Source organism: Henckelia pumila, chromosome 3, assembly GCF_033568475.1.
Source record: "Henckelia pumila isolate YLH828 chromosome 3, ASM3356847v2, whole genome shotgun sequence".
NCBI classification, from domain to species: domain Eukaryota; kingdom Viridiplantae; phylum Streptophyta; class Magnoliopsida; order Lamiales; family Gesneriaceae; genus Henckelia; species Henckelia pumila.
This window is the reverse complement of record NC_133122.1, coordinates 43,564,396-43,581,765: the sequence shown is the minus strand read 5'-3', so window position 1 is coordinate 43,581,765 and position 17,370 is coordinate 43,564,396. Positions and strand designations below refer to the sequence as shown.

General features: G+C 34.1%; 3 protein-coding genes across 5 annotated transcripts; 2 read left to right on the top strand and 1 right to left on the bottom strand.

Moving 5' to 3' along the window:
- Positions 1–996: 996 nt before the first annotated feature.
- On the top strand, positions 997–1,635 carry LOC140888590 (3'-5' exonuclease-like). Its single transcript, XM_073296283.1, has one exon. The coding sequence runs from the start codon at positions 997–999 to the stop codon at positions 1,633–1,635; it is 639 nt and encodes a 212-aa protein (XP_073152384.1).
- A 2,034-nt stretch (positions 1,636–3,669) lies between these two features.
- LOC140890016 (intermediate cleaving peptidase 55, mitochondrial-like) lies at positions 3,670–11,408 on the top strand. 3 transcript variants are annotated; one of them, XM_073297766.1, is made up of 14 exons: positions 3,670–3,806; positions 4,409–4,483; positions 4,607–4,870; positions 5,088–5,180; positions 6,002–6,208; positions 6,893–6,996; positions 7,290–7,356; positions 7,427–7,534; positions 8,616–8,708; positions 9,097–9,187; positions 9,322–9,392; positions 9,668–9,723; positions 10,255–10,315; positions 11,001–11,408. In XM_073297766.1, the coding sequence occupies exons 1-14, from the start codon at positions 3,750–3,752 to the stop codon at positions 11,112–11,114; spliced, it is 1,461 nt and encodes a 486-aa protein (XP_073153867.1). In that variant the 5' UTR covers positions 3,670–3,749; the 3' UTR covers positions 11,115–11,408. The 3 variants fall into 3 exon arrangements, 2 of the variants coding, with proteins under 2 accessions (XP_073153867.1, XP_073153868.1); XM_073297767.1 differs by lacking the exon at positions 3,670–3,806 and adding an exon at positions 3,830–4,052; XR_012152170.1 differs by lacking the exon at positions 11,001–11,408 and having other exon boundaries at positions 9,322–9,561.
- Positions 11,409–12,453: 1,045 nt separating this feature from the next.
- On the bottom strand, positions 12,454–17,015 carry LOC140893550 (alkaline/neutral invertase A, mitochondrial-like). The gene is made up of 6 exons (XM_073302630.1): positions 16,002–17,015; positions 14,967–15,126; positions 14,533–14,744; positions 13,626–14,119; positions 13,468–13,516; positions 12,454–13,143 (listed from the first exon to the last, which is right to left on the bottom strand). Exons 1-6 carry the CDS (start codon positions 16,758–16,760, stop codon positions 12,817–12,819), a joined length of 2,001 nt encoding a protein of 666 aa, XP_073158731.1. The 5' UTR covers positions 16,761–17,015; the 3' UTR covers positions 12,454–12,816.
- Positions 17,016–17,370: the final 355 nt, after the last annotated feature.

Sequence of the window (17,370 nt, the reverse complement as noted above, 5' to 3'; positions counted from 1 at the left end):
GTATAATTTTCACCTTAGTGCAGCGTTGAATCTTGTCAGTGGGCCTATTTGTCCTCGAGGCCCAGAACAAAGTTATAATCATGTCCAGCCCAAAACTGAGGCCAAGTTGGGCCAGATTACCAATTGAGCTCAGCTTTTAATTATGAAAAATCGCCAAAAGAGCCCAATAAAATATGTAAAAGCCCAAAAAATGTGGAAAAATAGGTATAGACAAATGTTGGTTTTACATACACGAAAAATGTTGACATGTCAAGCTGCCAAGTCAACAATTGGACCAAAAAAATAAAAATTAAAAGTTCACGTATCAAAATCAAACTTTGAAAAATTAATTAAGAAACCAAAACAAAATAAATGAACAAGTTAATATATAAACCAAAAAATCATTTCTCCCAATAAGATTTAGCCGACCGAAAATATAATTTCATCTTATAAATGACTTTAACCATAATCCGAGTAACAATTTTTAGACGATATATTATGAGTGGGAAGTTGTGCGGAAGTAGACTTGAAAAGTCGTCTTTTCTTTAACATCATTATTCACCTTTCCAACCAAAAGCATTATCACTCATTCCACAAAAATAAAGCAAAAGCATTTACACTAAAATTCACCTTTCTTTTTTCTCTTTAATAAAATAATCGACTTATACAAACTTTATTTTAAAAACTACATTGTTTCATCTTTACACATATCCATGTAACATATTCCGATTTTTTTGATCATGATCTATAAGTTTTTAAACATAAATTTTGTAAAATTCGATCTAATCAATAAAAAATATATTATTTAATTTAATTTAATTTAATTTAATTAAGAGAAATGTATCACGTTTATCGAAGTCTATTAATTCCAAATCATCCGATAAAGCTCCCCTAGAGTTGACGCCTCAACTTCAATTCTCATCCCTCACAATATATATATATATATACACACACAAACATCCTTCATTTTTTAATAAGTGCATGTAAAGAACCAAATCCCCTTTGATATACGCAAACATGCATCGATTTCAAACCCCTAACCCTTCCACCATAACATTCAACCCCACACTCTCCAAATACTACATAACCTTCGGCGGAGCCACCATCGAAACCACCGTCACCTCCACCGCCGCCACCGCCGCCGAATGGGTGGCCGAGATCACCACCCTTTACGCCGGAAGGCCCACGGTGGTTGGTCTCGACGTCGAATGGCGGCCACATCCAGTCCAATCGATGAGCAACAAATCAGCCACCCTTCAACTGTGCATCGATGGGAAATGCTTGATCCTTCAGCTCTTCTACATGGACGAAATCCCGGAATCTCTCAAGAACTTTCTCATGGACCCCAACTTCACGTTCGTGGGGATCGAAGTGGGAGACGATATCTCCAAGTTGAAGAACGAATATGGGCTGGAGTGCGTCAGCAGCAGGGACGTGAGGGAGGCGGCGAAAGAGCGGTGGCCGGGGCGGTTCCGACGGCCGGGATTGAAGGATCTTGCTTTGGAAGTGTGTGGGATGAATTTGAGGAAGCCTAAGCATGTGTGCATGAGTAATTGGGAAGCAAGAGAGCTTAGTAAATATCAGGTTGAGTATGCATGCCTTGATGCTTATGCTTCTTACAAGATTGGTCACAAGCTCATTATAGAGCCAGCCTAGCTAATTCATCCATTAAAGGCTTCATTTGGTATGTAAGAAAAGATGTTCAATAAATTAGTATTGGTGATAAATTGAACTTTATGTGATGGTAATTAGGTTTTTGGAATTATATATTGTTTGTATTATTTGAAAATTGCATACATTAGAAAATACTTATATAAGCAATTTATTAAACACAATATATAATAAATAGAGGGAATGTTAATCAAATTTTTATTTGGGATACTTCTTTCCAAGGATGAATTTGTAAAACAACTTGTGCTTTATTCATGGTTAAATAAATAAAAGGACATTCAGACATAAAAAAAATAAAATAAAATCGAAAGGACCTTTTATACTATTCCGAGTGAAGGAGATCATACCTTTGTCCGATGATATTATTAATTAATTAAAACATATATATGAACCCATATTTTGGAGCTTTTCGTATTTTTGAGTCCGGGTAATGCTACATGTACATGGATGATTACACGTTACATGCATTTTTCAAAGATTTTTTTCAAATAAAATACAGGATAATCACATGTAGCATTACCCTTTGAGTTCATACCATTGCACGAGAAATGAATAGTTGTGATTTTAACTGGCTTAAAAAAAATAGTTGTGATTTTAGCACATTACGTGGAATGAATTTTTTACCATTAAATACTTTTAAATATATATATATATATATATATATTACAATTAAATCGTTATCACATAACAAACGCGCTTCCTATAATCCTATTCCTTATGGTGGATCCAAATATAGAGCATAAATATTGGACATCCGATTGAAGCATATAATTTTAAGCTAAAATTGTCCATCATGAAAAATGATTGGATCGAGTTCGATTCGGGAGATATCATAATTTTAATCAGGGATGTTCAAACTTCAGTTTGAAAATTTAAAAAATCGTAAATTCCAATCGAAGAAATCAAATACCAATGTGAAAATCGAATATTTTATATTCGGATATAAATGTTAAAATCAAAGCTAATAGAGTTCGATTTCTTTTATTTACGTCAAAATCAAACCCGAAAAAAACTAAAAAATTTATCAATCTTTAGATAAAATATATATTATATATTATGAGATGATATTTAGTGAATTAAGAATTTTTTTTGAATAATGTAGTTGATTGTTATTTATTTAATTCATTTAGATTTAGATTTTATATTTAAATTTTACACTAGAAATATATATATATATATATATATTATTTTTAAAAAAATATTTCAATCACTATTAAAATAGTTCTCAAAACGAATAAATCGAACAAAAGAAAATGGATTCGGACATCGAGTTATATATTTCTAAACGAAAAACAAAAAGACCGAAATAGATTTATCAAAATCAAACCGAACCGAGATCTAAACATTCCCATCATGTATAAATTACAGTGTTATAAAAGGCAGCGCCTACGATCTCCTAGGCAATAGGAGATTATTCATCGTCTCGATTTTAAACAGTTGAAGTTTCTGAGTGTTATTACATTAATTGGTCGTTTAGACCATCTTATAATCGCCGCCTAGACGCCTCAAAATCCACCTAGACGGCTGCCTAAATCAACTTATAAGATATTATATTTTTTAATTTTAATATTTTTTAAAAAAGATTATTTGACATATTTGTTCATCAATTTGTGATAAAAACGACAAATACGTTATGTATTTTGAGTTGAATTTGATAACGAAAAATTATTGGATAAATATTAAGATAAACGAGAATAATTAGATACTTAGACTTGAAAAAACACAACTTACATTTTAATTAGATAAAGAGGAATTATTGAAAAATATTAAAATAAATCAGACTAAAATAATTAGATATTTATGTTAAAAAGAAAAAAACCGTCTAGACCCGCTTACGATGCCGCCTCAGCCAGCCTAAGACTTTTTTAGAACGTTCATAAATTATAATGGGGTGTCCGGGTAAGGTTATAATATTTATGGGTTATCCCAAAACTTGTGAAACATATGACCAAGCAATGCATTTAGCTAAGCTAAAAACCCTAAAACTGAATTAAAAATGCAAACTTTATCTCAGTTATTTCTCCTACTGTCACAAAAAGAAACAAAAAATACCCAATTCATTCAATCGCATAAAGAGAGGAAACTAAAAGGGAACAGTTATGCATATTGCTCGGAGAAATCTATTGCACATACACCCATCCAATATCTTGAATCAAGTTTGTATTTTTCCTTGACATCCACTATTTTTTTTATGTTGAAACTCATTTCCATGTTCTAAGTTGATTTTTTTTCCTTTTTCTTTTTTTGAAGTGGTTGCGTCGTTTCATAATTTTTTCTTGTTCTGTGTAATTTAGAATTGGATTAAGTGATTGAGTTTGTTCCTGGGAATTCTGCCCGAGCTGGTTGAGAAATTTTGGGGCGTTGATCCGAGTTCAGAATAGTTTACAGTTGAAAGTGAAGCGGTTGTGTATACAGTAAACTATTTTTAAATATGTGTGTGTGTGTGTGTGTGTAATTCACTTTTATTTCTGCAAGAACTGGTAACTGTGCTTGTAATTCACTTCCTGCTCATTTCAAGTCATTTTGCTACCATGTTAAGAGTCATTGGGTTAATCAGTTATTTCTGTATGAGTTCATTGTACCTATTAGTTGTTAGTTGTGGAAGGAATCATTTTTTGGATTACATTCATGGTGTATTGTTTAGAAGGTTGTAGAGAGATTCACATTTTTTTCCTAGTATGATCGAATTTACATGACATGCATTTTCTTTTAAACTCATGTTATTGAGCCATTGATTATATGAGCCATTGATTAAAAGGTAGTCAAGGCCAGTGCATATTCTAGTCGGGCAGTTCGCGATGTGGGACAACCATCGGCTGCCACTCACCCTCAGGTGTTTCTTTGCAATCTGCTACAAGTTATTTCGTCACTTACAATGCTGATGTATATCATCATAGCAATTGAGCTTTTACTATGGGCAGGGAAAGTTAAGCTTTTGTAATCAATGTTATCGTAGATAATAAAGGAAGGAGAGATTACGCCTGGCATCAGCATTGAAGAATATATATCGAGAAGGAAGAAATTGTTGGAACTTCTTCCACATGATAGTTTAGCGATTGTTGCATCTGCCCCAGTAAAGATGATGAATGATGTTGTGCCATATACATTTCGACAAGATGCTGATTATCAATACATCACCGGCTGCCAACAGCCAGGCGGCATTGCAGTTTTAGGCCATGACTGTGGTTTATGCATGTTCATGCCGGAAGCAAAGCCTGATGTAAGCCAAAAGTTTCCCATTCCTTTTTAAATTATTTTTCTTAAGTAACTTGTTAATCAACACTCTTCTAAGAAAATATCAGTGTGCATGTAATCCAAGATACAAGTAATAACTCCCTTTTAAATATGACTTGTCTGAACCATGGAAATGACAGAATACCACAAACTTTGAGAAAGAAGCTATCAAGTTCTAGTTGTAACCATTTATCATGTTTCAGGACATCATGTGGCAAGGAGAGATTGCTGGAGCTGATGTAGCTCTTGGAACATTCAAGGCTGACAAAGCGTACCCACTAAGCATGCTTGATAAGGTATTGATCATCTTCCTTATAGCATATTTCATAAACTTTCAGCATATTTCAAATGTGCATCAGTGAGATACACCTGCAAACCTAATAATATTTCCTACTAAAGTGTAAATACTTCAAATAATTGTTGTATCTACCTGAATTTTTCTCCAGATTGAGGTTTGTTTTATGAGGTGAAGATTAGAAACGGCTCTGTCCATTGCTGTTGTACTAATGTATTCACCTCATCTTATCATCAAGGACTACCTCTCGTTCGTGCTTTGTTGGAAAACAACAGATTATTTATCTATACTTCTGATGTCTTTAACTGTTTGTAATTTCAACTATCCAAAGACAAATTTTACTTTTTGTGCAACATGTAGATCACAATTCATCAGTACCTCTGCAGCACCGCCTGTAAACAAACAAACAAATAATATGTTTTGGCCAACATAAAGAAAATTGTTTATTCCAGATAACTTTTTTATTTGTATTTCATAAGTTGTGCTAAAGGACAACATCAAACCTGGTGTTTTAAAAAGTTTAGGTAGTGTTGATGAATATGTAATAAAGGTTAACTTTGTAATAAGATAATACAATGACAGAGTCTGGATCTGGAATATGAATATTGTTTCCGGTTTCAGTTTTGGTTGTTCTCAATCCTTTTGAAAATCAAAAGTAAAAAAATTGAAAACTAGTTTACCTGCCTCCATGCCAACTTTTTGTGCATAGATCTAAGTTCATTGTTTAGGTTAGAGTGTTAGACTTATGACTATCTACTGCTTCTCTGGCTTTAGATGCTCTATTTACGTTTTCCTCCAATTCTCTTAACTTTCTTTTTTCAGATTCTCTCAAGGATGATAGAAAGATCATCCCAGTTGTTTCATAATGTGAATACATCTAAATCTATTTATACAAACTTGGAGGCATTTCAAAGAGCAACTTACAATGGCAAAGTTAAAGATTTTTCAGTCTATACTCATGAAGCACGATGGGTTAAATCACAAGCAGAGCTCAACTTGATGAGGCATTCTGCATCCATAGCTTGTCAGGTATCGAGTCCATGTAAGGGTTGTAGCTAAGCAAGCTTATTCTTTTGGATGCAATTTTTCTGTCCAGACATAGTTTTCGAACCAAACTACACCTTGTGGCTATTTTTATGAGCTTACAATTTGAATAGACGTCGTGTAATTTTCGGGCACACGCTTTTACCATTTGAAAGTAATACACTTAATAAGAGATCAAAACACTAGCACGAGAATATTATTCTGATTTATCATGCAATTCTTATATGGATGCTACTGGCGTTTTAAATGCAATTTCTTATATGATGCTACTGATTTATTTTAAAATTTTATTTTATTGCAGTATCTTATTACACACTCATCTTTGGAATCAGTGAGATTAATAGTTTTAGTATATATTTTTTTGTTTCTTCTCTAGCCATCAAATCTTCCAATGTAGGAACTTCTAAATTTCTACAAAAACAAGCTCACCATTTGTTTCTTCAGACTTGCTGCTGCCTTTTTTTTCAGACTTTGTGATTTGCCATTCTAAATTAGATGTGTGCTTGGATAATGTAACTAAACGGCATTGCAGTACTCATTAAACTGATAGAGTGCATTGTGGGTCATTTGCGTTGATAAAAATGTTAAACCCACTCTCCACTTTCTGACATGGTTATTTGCCTGCAAATGTTATCCTATTTTCCTTTTTACATATTTCATATTGGATAGGCTCTTCTCCAAACGATGATGCATTCAAAATTATTTCCTAATGAAGGAATGTTGTCGGCAAAGTTTGAATATGAATGCAGAATGAGAGGCGCGCAAAGAATGGCGTAAGTGTTTTCTTTTTTACTTATAGAAATTGGTAACTGACAGAGCAAAGTGATAATCACAAATTTGCTTCCAAGTCCCTTTCTACAACATGAAAATATTGCCTTGACGCAAGAAGTTAGAGTGGAGAAATTTAAACTTCCATGATGATGTAGATTGAAAAGTTTCTCTATTTTGAAAATTTATCTTTATATCCATTACTTGCACTTGTTAGCGAGGATATAAACTGTGAGATTTCCTATTGTGTTGCAAGCTGATGATTTTTCATGTCGTATTCAATTTTTGTTTTTCACAGATTCAATCCTGTAGTTGGTGGAGGGCCCAATGGAAGTATCATACATTATGCAAGGAATGATCAGAGAGTGAGTTTGACGCCTCTCATATTTCCATTCAATTTAAATTTTATAATTAACTCGTGTAACTTATGTACAGATACGAGAAGGCGACCTTGTCCTCATGGATGTTGGATGTGAGCTCCATGGCTATGTTAGTGATCTTACTCGTACGTGGCCACCTTGTGGAGGATTCTCATCATCTCAGGTATCTTTGTATTGTTATAGCTTACTATAACTAATTAGTCAGCCTTTCTTCACCTGTCTTATAACTGTACATGTTACAGAATTTTCACCTAAAGACATTTTAATTCTTGGTAAGAATTTTGAAGACGGCTTTACCCCCCACTAGTAAGAGCTCACTCATAGTGCATGTACCGAAGGATGTAGAAATGGAATTTGAAGTCTCCATTTGAATGTTTCTTGCTGGTTTGTGTTTGTGTTTTGTCGGTAGCCACCATTATATTTGTGGCAGCCATTATACTACCATGTTAGGTTCCTTGGTTGATTATTTATTTTGAATGTAGATTTTGATCATGTAAAAGATATATGGTCGGAAAATTTTATTGTTTAAGAATAAACAATTAAATATTAAATGAATCTAACCAACCATGTTGTGCAAACAAAAATATTTACTCTTTTGGCTATCAATTTGGAACCACTGGTGTGTGTGAGACCTATAATATCTTAATCCATGGGTTAAGTGTTAAATTCACGAGTAAGATAGGCAGGAGCAATCTCTGAAATCCGAACAACTAGTGGAATGATCTTGGATTTTGTTACTTCACAGTTCACGGTAAGGATGTCATGTTCTTAAGTAGGTATTTTGAGCCTCAATCCCGCATGGATATGAAATGAATGAATAAAAAGCCGACAAATGCGAAGCTTTTTGGTTGATCACATTTAAACAAGTCCTTGCAATCACCTAACCATCAGATTGTGAAAGGTGTAAGAGCAGATCCCAAAAGTAATAATAATGCAGAAAGGCAATTGGGTAAGCATTCGTGTTGATTCTAGATTGTGAAAGAGCATAACAAGGATACCAAATATCCATCAAACGAGTGATTGCGATGTCCCACATGGGCTATTGGAAAGAATGGTTTAGATGTATGTGGTGGCAATTAATTGCAGTTCTTGTGTGAGTAATTTTGTATTTTTTCTGCTGTGATAAGTTGCTTGAGGCTTTTAATTGTCCTCCAATCAAAGGGTCAAACAATTTCATCTTTAAAGCTTTAAATGCTTTGCTCTTTGATGTTAATCTAGAGTAATGTTTTGTTGTAATTATTCAGGAAGAACTTTATGACCTTTTATTGGAGACAAATGAAGAATGTGTAAAGCTCTGTAGACCAGGCACAAGCATTCGAGAAATACACAACTATTCGGTAAAGCTTGAATGGACCCAACATGTCTTTTCTTATGTTCGTATTGCTTAAATTATATTAAACCCTTGGATAGAAATTAGTTTCTCAAGTTTAGTCTTCCCTTGTTTTAAACTTGATGTAGTCAAACAACTGATATCTAGGTACCTCTACCTTTATTTATTTATATTCATGTTTACATGCACTTATATTGGGAATCATTTGGACATTGGTTTTATTCTTTTGAGAAATTACCATTGCATTCTTTTGTGTTTTCAATGTGTTCCTCTCATTTTATTTTCTGCTACTGTTTTACCTGTGTACCACGGACTCTAATTTGCTTATTTTGCTATCTCTAATCATCAATTGAGCAGCAGCTTACTGACTAAAAAGATTTGTACTTTTCGGTTAGGGCAATAAATTGCGGAGAGGATTTAAAGAAATTGGAATACTGAAAAAAGATAATCCTCAAATTTACCATTCGCTGAACCCTACCAATATAGGTTATTTCAACTATTTCACCCACTTTTGTACTTAAATTTTATGTATTAGAAATTTTGTTCTCTGGATAAATTAGCGATGTATATATCGTGCCTTGATATTTGTCCTGATTTTGCATTCATTAATTGTATCCTAGGTCACTATCTCGGAATGGATGTTCATGATTGCTCAAAAATTAGCTATGACCGCCCCTTGAAACCTGGTGTTGTAAGTTTTATTGTGAATTGGCGTTTTAACTTTTTTGTTATAAACTGATTAGGAGTAGTGATTGGAAGAAGGATCGATTTTTAACATTTATCCATCGAGAAAGGAATGTGAATTTGATGCACCCAAATTGAAGCTCTGACTTGCCGTTCTTTGTAGTCGTATACAAATGGTCAAGTAACAAAGAGACCTCCACTTGCTTTGAAAATTTGTATTCTGTCTTTTGCCTTTTTCTTTTCTTTTTTTTGTAACTCTTATTCTACTTTTGCCTTTGACAGGTAATCACAATTGAACCAGGAGTTTATATTCCTTCTAATTTTGATTGTCCTGGGAGGTACTTTTGTCACTTTACCTAATTAATCTCTGTTCCTTTGCAAAATTCTAAACCAGAGTCGTACTTATGCTGTGTTAGCCTTTTTGAGGAAATTGTTTGGTTTGCTCAATGATAAACCTACATGTTAGAGCCTGATAACATGAAAATGCTCCAGAAAAATAAACTTACTTTTGCCTGTATTATCTAAGTAGACGTCTCAGCAAGTTAATTAAAAGAAACCATGAAAGTTTTGATGCTATCACAACATGATCCCAATAATTTCTACCTAAAGGGCACTCGTTATGTGGTCAAATATCGCTCACCTGATATTTTCTCGTGTTGGTAGAAAATGCTTACTTCTTTAACCATGTTGTACTGGTTAAGTTCTCTAAATCACTGAGTTCACCTCAGAATATCTCCCCGTCCAATAAAACTGAAACAGCAAAGCAATTGCCAAAGCTGCAAACAGGATTGTTTGCTTGCATTTTAAGTTTTTAACCAAGCTATCAGTAATCACTTCAAATTATTCATGAGGTTGGGCATAATATGCAGGTATCAAGGAATTGGTATAAGGATAGAAGACGAAGTTCTCATCACAGAATCAGGATATGAGGTAAATCTTTGTGGATTATTGCTCCATCATTCGGGAGTCTATTATGTTTATCATTTATGGCTGGATGGTGTATCTACTCTGTGGTATGTTAAAAGAGCAAGTGTCACATCTGAAAATGAAGTGGTGGAAACACCCTTGGTGTTTGTTGAATAAATGCAAATTAAGCCCGATGACAACTTAAGCTTTTGTGAAATAGTAGGCTACCCTCGACGCCAATAATTTTTTCATTTATAGATGATAACATTTGAGCAGCACAACATGTTTTCCGGATCCTTATTATTGGCAAAGATCTATGAGTGTCAGGTCAAGTATTCCTAATGTTTTTCTGGAAATGTTGGGAAAAAATTGCTTGTTTAGAAGAATCAAGTAGAACATCCCCACCAGTTTTTTGTCCTTAAAAAATTGACTGATATCCCGTTTGTGAACGATAAAAAATAAAAAGTATTAGGGAAGAAAATGCCAAGAAACTACTTAATTGTTACAGAAAGGTATAATGGTAAAATCCATGAGAGTTATAGTGTAATGATAATCAGACAGCATAGATTCTATCACAAAAACTCTTCGCAAACATAGAGGGGGGAATCTTCCATATGGTTTTTTCATAGGTTTGTTATTTGGCCATACCAGAGGACACTTGGCCAAAAGTATATGTTGGTGTGATTTTGACGTATACCATTCTATGTAGGTGCTTACTGGTTCAATGCCAAAAACTATTAAGCACGTGGAATCTTTGATTAACAATTTGTGTAACGGAAATGGAATGGAGACGCAAAACCTTATGACAGCGGCTGTTAGTTGATCGATGGATCCAACGAATTCAAAGATTAAGAGTACTTTCAATAAATGAAGCCCCCTAAGTTCAAGAAAGTCCATAGGAAAAAGAAAACAACGAGGAAGGTACTTCAGAATTGGTCATCTCTGCGTTATTTTCTTTAAAAAGCTTTCCCCTCGATTACCAGCTCTTAGCATGAATCCCTTTAATTTTGTGGGAGTGGTTGGAGTTGAGTGGATCGATTTGATGTAGTTAATATTGATACTCTTGTTCTTAATTGACTTTGTTCTAGCAAACAGATTATTATAGAACAAATTTTCCATGCAACATGCTCTTATCTGGATTTGAATTTGGAATTTATCTGACTGTGAGGCTCATGCAAGTTATATGGTGACGGTGCAGATTTGTTAATCCAATCAGTTAACATTTTTCCAAATATTTAGGTAAATATTTTTTTAAAAAAAAATTAAATACAAAATTTTTTTTAAACTATAGATTACATAAAATGCCAAATTCAAATATAAAATTGGTGTATTCATAAAATAATTTTTAAAATTCAGCTTAACAAATTAAAATATAAGTGATTTTGTTAGCATGCGAAAACTACATTAATGCCTGGTAATCGTACTAGATCCAAATCTATCCAAGATTGAGACCAACTATCCTCGTCCAATATATAATATTTCTGTTAAATGGACATAATTTAATTGTTTTTTATGTTTCTTTTTTATATTCCTTCTACTACATTATTTTGTGTGGAAGAATGGACACATAATTCATCATAATGTGGCCCATTACTAATGTTAAGTGTTAAGAGAAGATTTAACAACAAACACAACTTAAGATATTAAGGGGGTGGTAAATATTATGTCTTTGGAGAAGTAATTAATTAAATTTATAAAATATGAAAAGATGGGAAAATAAGAAGTTAGATAACTTTTGAAAATAAAAGTGAAACCTGAAAATCAGAAGTGAGTATGACGCCAATCTGTTACGATTGGGAGAAGTATTGGGTTCAAGACCATTTAAAACTCCCACCCCAATATAATAATAATAATAATAATAATAATAATAATAATAATAATAATGTCAGATAAATAAGATATTTTAGCACTAATTATGCCAACATAATTATTTTTGTACAAGCATAATCACCATCCCACCAATTTCTAGATTTCATTTGAATTACACAAAATCAACATATAAAAATGATTTTTTTTATGTTCAAATCCAATAAACACAGTGATTTCAAAAACTACATGAGCGTCATTCAATAATTGCATGTAAATATACATTTTATTTATTATATTGTATTTATTTTGAGTCACACTCTAGTCAGTGCTCATTCAAATGTGACAAAGAAAAGTAGAAAACAAATATAACAGTAGATATTTGATATGGATATAAAAGTACGTCAAACATATTACATTTACAGTTCTTCTCTCAATGCTCTATGAAATTTATAACATAATAAAATTCTCAAATTCAACGTCTTGTAAATGAAATAATATCAGTATAAACTTCGATTTGGGCTATAGCTAACATAAATTACGAGGCCACTCGTATAAATATGAGGGCGCCTCCATCTAAGAGTTGCTCGAAGCAACAATATGCCTGAAACAAACTCGTGTAAGTTGTTTTGTATAAAAATAGCATCATTGAACAACCCATAAAACTACCCTATGTACAGCAGAGACCGGACCTTCGCTATTGGAGAATCTGGTTTTCATCAGACTAGAATCTGTGACTTGGCAAGCCTACGGGAGCACTTCTTACGGCTAGAGTTGCTCAAGGCACATACACAGGTTTCGAGAAGATCGTAGTCTTCTTCCCAAAACAAAACGGATGCCATTTTGGGATTATCTAGCAGCATTTTAGATGTCAGATATCCAGCGATTGACCATGTTTGGTACAGTCTAGCTTGTTTTCCTATGAACTTTCCATTCCTTGTGTCGTAGTATTCAGGCCATTGATCTGTTTGAAGCCTTTTTTCCGCTAAAGTGATTGCTTCCTTGGCCAGTTCTGTCCGACCCATCTTCATGCATGCCAATGTGAACTGAGAGAACATAAGACAAGAATTCAAGAAAGGTTGTTATTGATTAGCTGACAATGTATAATACCCGTCTTTTACTTCTCTCTGATTATCCCTGGTTGATCGATATAGATTCATAAGAATCTGATATCAACATAACATACTTGGGAGTATATGTTTTCTAGTTGTGGACCAAACATACAAGAAATCACCCTCTGAAGTTTCTACCAACATTAAGCTGATTCTTATGGTTCTTTTCCTTCATTTTCATCAGAATGAGTTAATTATTTAACACCATTCGAACAAATCTCTAGCACGAGAAAAAGTTAATTTCCATGCTATATTTACCTGCCATAGAAGAGTCGGCCAAGATCCACCATTATGGTACGACCATGGTCTGCAAAAATTCCAATAAATAACGTTCAGGACATTATACTTTAGATATCTAAAAATTTCAACCACATTGGAAGTTGAAAACGACGCATCACCAAGTTGTGGGGACTTACGTATTCTTTGGGTCACTGCCAGTGATTATTCGCCATTCTTCTGACTCCAGAGCAGGGTAACATATCTTCAAAGGCATTTGACCAATAAGATCATCCCATTTAGCTTCTATGAGATTGAGTATAGCCTCGTTTTGTTTTGGAGTACACAAGGACGACACTATGGACCAGAGATTTCCAAGTGTGAAGAACCTGAAGTCCATGTGAGCTGGCTGCAGATTGCCAATAAGATAACCACCCGTCTCAGGAATCCAATGCATCAACCAGTGAGGAATTTGTTCCGGGTATATATTAAACTTGTTAGTGGCTTCCATGGAATACTCCTCAGTCTTATATCTGTAGATTTCATTAATTTTCTTCAGATCAACCCAGTAATATTCACGAATATGAAATGACAGCGCACTGAGCCTATTACTGACAGCCCTGACCAAATTTTTGGATCCATCATCTAATGTAAGCATCTCACGCGAACACCGAAGGGCTGAGTAAAACAAAGCCTGCAAGATGAAACATGTTAAGAGCAAACCTTTGAATTGTTCTTCCAAGGTCTCCATCTCAAAATCATCCTGTGTATGCATTTGCTTGGAAATTTTTTATAGCTTAATCATACACATACTCTCCCATTAATAGGGAAGTAAATCATGCCGTATATGATAGTGAGCCAAATATGCAATTTTTAGTTGATATCCGAAGATGAATTGAGCTTTCCCTCACCAACTTTAACAGCTAAATTATGAGAATTAATATCAATTTCTCAAAATTCAAATAGTTAGTGATGTCACAGAAAAGGAAGTCCACGAGATTTTCGAGTGAACAACAAAGTAAACAAAACAGTCTGGGAGAAAAGCCCAAAATAAAAGCAGCTAAGATATTTATACATAAACACACAAGAACTGAAGGAATGACTTACTTGAATCTCTAAGGGATGCCCATGAATACCCATTCGCCGATCTATCATACAAGAGCCATCAGTGACAAGCAATGAAGGAAACATATCGAAACCATCAGACAAGCAAAGGTTTAGAATCAGTTTTATCCCTGTCTGAACATCCACTCTTTCCTGTAATGCATAGTCACCAGTAAGCTTCCCATAAGCTCTCAATAAGATGATCCACCATAGTCCTACACAAAAACTTCAAATTTTAATTCTAAATAACCAGTGTGTCGTGTTGACAAAAATGGGAAATGACTGTTCTAATTCATATGCAGTTGAATTAAACAAAGCTAATTTCATTAGAAAAGGAACATTAAAATGAAATAAGAAAAGAGATCAAATAAAGCCACATATTTACACAAACTCAAATACACAGCTACTAATCACTAGCATTAAGTAGAAACACGTACCAGAGTCCACAGGTGCTACACGGCCAATAGCTGACTCTCCAAAATCGGGATCTAAAACTTCTTCAAACTTGTTATCATCTAAAGCTACAGATCTAACTTTAAAACTTGCTGGCATCAATCCTTGTCCAGGGCTGTAGCAGTCCACTGTTTTCTCCCAACTCTAGTAATAAATAAGAAAACATGAGGAACAAGAAATATAAATGAAAAGAATTAAGTAACCAAATCACACCCCAAGTTTTCAACAAATCATTTTCGTTTCATGTTATCATCTAAGAAAATGAATAGCATATTGTAGAATGTAGACTGAAACATAAATTGTAATGGCAACAAAGAAAACTAGCATTGCATTTCTAATCCAACATGCATTTATGTAAAGTTTAAAATGTATTCTAGTTCTCATCAACTGAAACCTGCAGCATACACCCATACGTCATTTCAAAGTAAAATATAGAGTAAAAGGTCTTCTCTGTTACAATAAATAAGGAAAAACATTTTAAATTGTAGATCTTCTCATGATTAAATTCATCCAACCTCCCAATCACCACCACAATGGAATTCCCAGAAAACTGATTAAGCCTCAACACTTTAAAAATGGACAAGTAAATAAATTTCTAAACAATATCCCCAAACAGTTTCACCAGAGGTTTCATAATTATATTCCTATGTAATGCCATCAGACACCAAGATCCGATTCCTCTACCCTATTTGATAGATCCCAATACCCAATTAGTTCTTCTACTCTTCGTTAACTTTCTGTCATTTGCAGTATGCAATCATTTGATACCTCTAAAACATGCAAAATAATCCACTCAAACCCTTTACTTTCCATAATCTCAATCCATCGAAAATGCACTTTAATGTAATGACCAATACATGGGGGAAAATTCAGCTTCTTTAAATCTAAACAACCAACAAAGTAGAAAGTGGAATTCATCATAGAACAAATTTAAAAACAAAATAAATATAAATAACGGATACATCATCAGTATCTGTGCATGTAATTATGTAAATGGGCATAATTGAAAATCAAAATACCTGTAGTTGCAAGGTGTGAAGCAGAAAATTCCTCACAATCTCCCCTTCCCCCTTCAGCAAAAACGCAAAGGCCGACGGCACAAAATCTCTTATAAACACCTGATCATAGTTCAGAGGCAACTTGTCGTTAGGATCATTGGCAGCCAGAGTCCCCACAGGACTCCCACAATACGTCACGATGGCGTTCCTCAGCAGCCTCCACGCCTCCTTTTCCATCTCAGACTCTTCTTTACCTGCTCTCACACTCTTAGTTTCATCTAATCTCTCACTTTTTACATCATTTTCAAGATTTTCAGACTCCATCTCATCTCCATGAATCTTTGCATTTGAATCCAAATCAATCTTTTCCACCGACAATGGCTTGGCATTAAGCCCGCCATGCACATAAATTTTCTCGAAATTCTTGTCATTCACGCGGGTTTCAACAGAAGTTGACAAATCCCTGATATTTGATGCAGCACAAGCAATCACAAAATGGCTTCTCGGGCAAGAATCACGGCAGCGGATGCTTGACAAAATACCCGACTGACCCCAATTCCTATTTTGGGAAGAACATGATCTCCGAGCATTGCTGAATATGGTCTTAAACCCGGGAAACCGAGAGGAACATGTGTGAAACTTGTGGGTTCTAAATTGAAAATTGGAACAAGCCGAAAACTTGGAGGCTTGCGGAAAAGAAACAACCAATAAAGGCGCGTTCTTGCAAGGCAAAAAGATTCTACTACCGGGCTTCATGTTAAAAAATCTGACCGATTTCATTCTAAAACTGGTCTATTACCAAGAACCGGAGACGAAACCAAGAAAAAATCTGTAACAGATCGTATAATATGTACAAGAATCAGAGACTATTCAACTAAAATCTAGTTCTTGGTGGCCAATATATATCCATGACAAACGGATATAAGAAATGTGGAAGGCAAAAATTCGAGGAAACAATATCGGATTTTGTGGGAAAGAAATGATGGGTGTTCTTGAAAAATGGGCAGTGGCCGATTGTGGGTTGTGGTGCAAGCAATCCCCTATTGTTATACGAGCAATGGCGGCTCGTATTGCATTTCTTGCGCGTGTGAAAAAACCCTTCCCCTGAATTTGGATAGCTCTGCTGACGCATATTGGAATTTTTTTATTTTTATTTTTTTTTCCCCTTCAAATCATAGTAATATTTCTAGTGTCAAAAATTATTTTTTTTTTTTGAGAAAAGTGTCAAAAAAAAAAAAATTTATAAATAACTCAAATTAAAAGAATAAAATCGATTAGACCGTTTCACTAAAAATTAATTTTATTTGATATGCACTGATAATCATAGGATTAATGTAATAAGCTAAAAATCACAATTAATCAAATAAATCATATAATATTGTGCAATAAA

Bases quoted from the DNA above. Each gene is read 5' to 3' on its own strand.
- LOC140893550 (XM_073302630.1), bottom strand. From the start codon at position 16,760: ATGAAATCGGTCAGATTTTTTAACATGAAGCCCGGTAGTAGAATCTTT. The intron at 15,127-16,001 runs GTATTTTGATTT...ATTTATTACTAG, and splicing joins TTCACACCTTGCAACTACAG to AGTTGGGAGAAAACAGTGGA. The intron at 13,144-13,467 runs GTAAATATAGCA...ATGTTCTCTCAG, and splicing joins GGCCGACTCTTCTATGGCAG to TTCACATTGGCATGCATGAA.
- LOC140888590 (XM_073296283.1), top strand. From the start codon at position 997: ATGCATCGATTTCAAACCCCTAACCCTTCCACCATAACATTCAACCCC.
- LOC140890016 (XM_073297766.1), top strand. From the start codon at position 3,750: ATGCATATTGCTCGGAGAAATCTATTGCACATACACCCATCCAATATC. The intron at 4,871-5,087 runs GTAAGCCAAAAG...ATCATGTTTCAG, and splicing joins TGCCGGAAGCAAAGCCTGAT to GACATCATGTGGCAAGGAGA. The intron at 8,709-9,096 runs GTAAAGCTTGAA...CTTTTCGGTTAG, and splicing joins GAGAAATACACAACTATTCG to GGCAATAAATTGCGGAGAGG.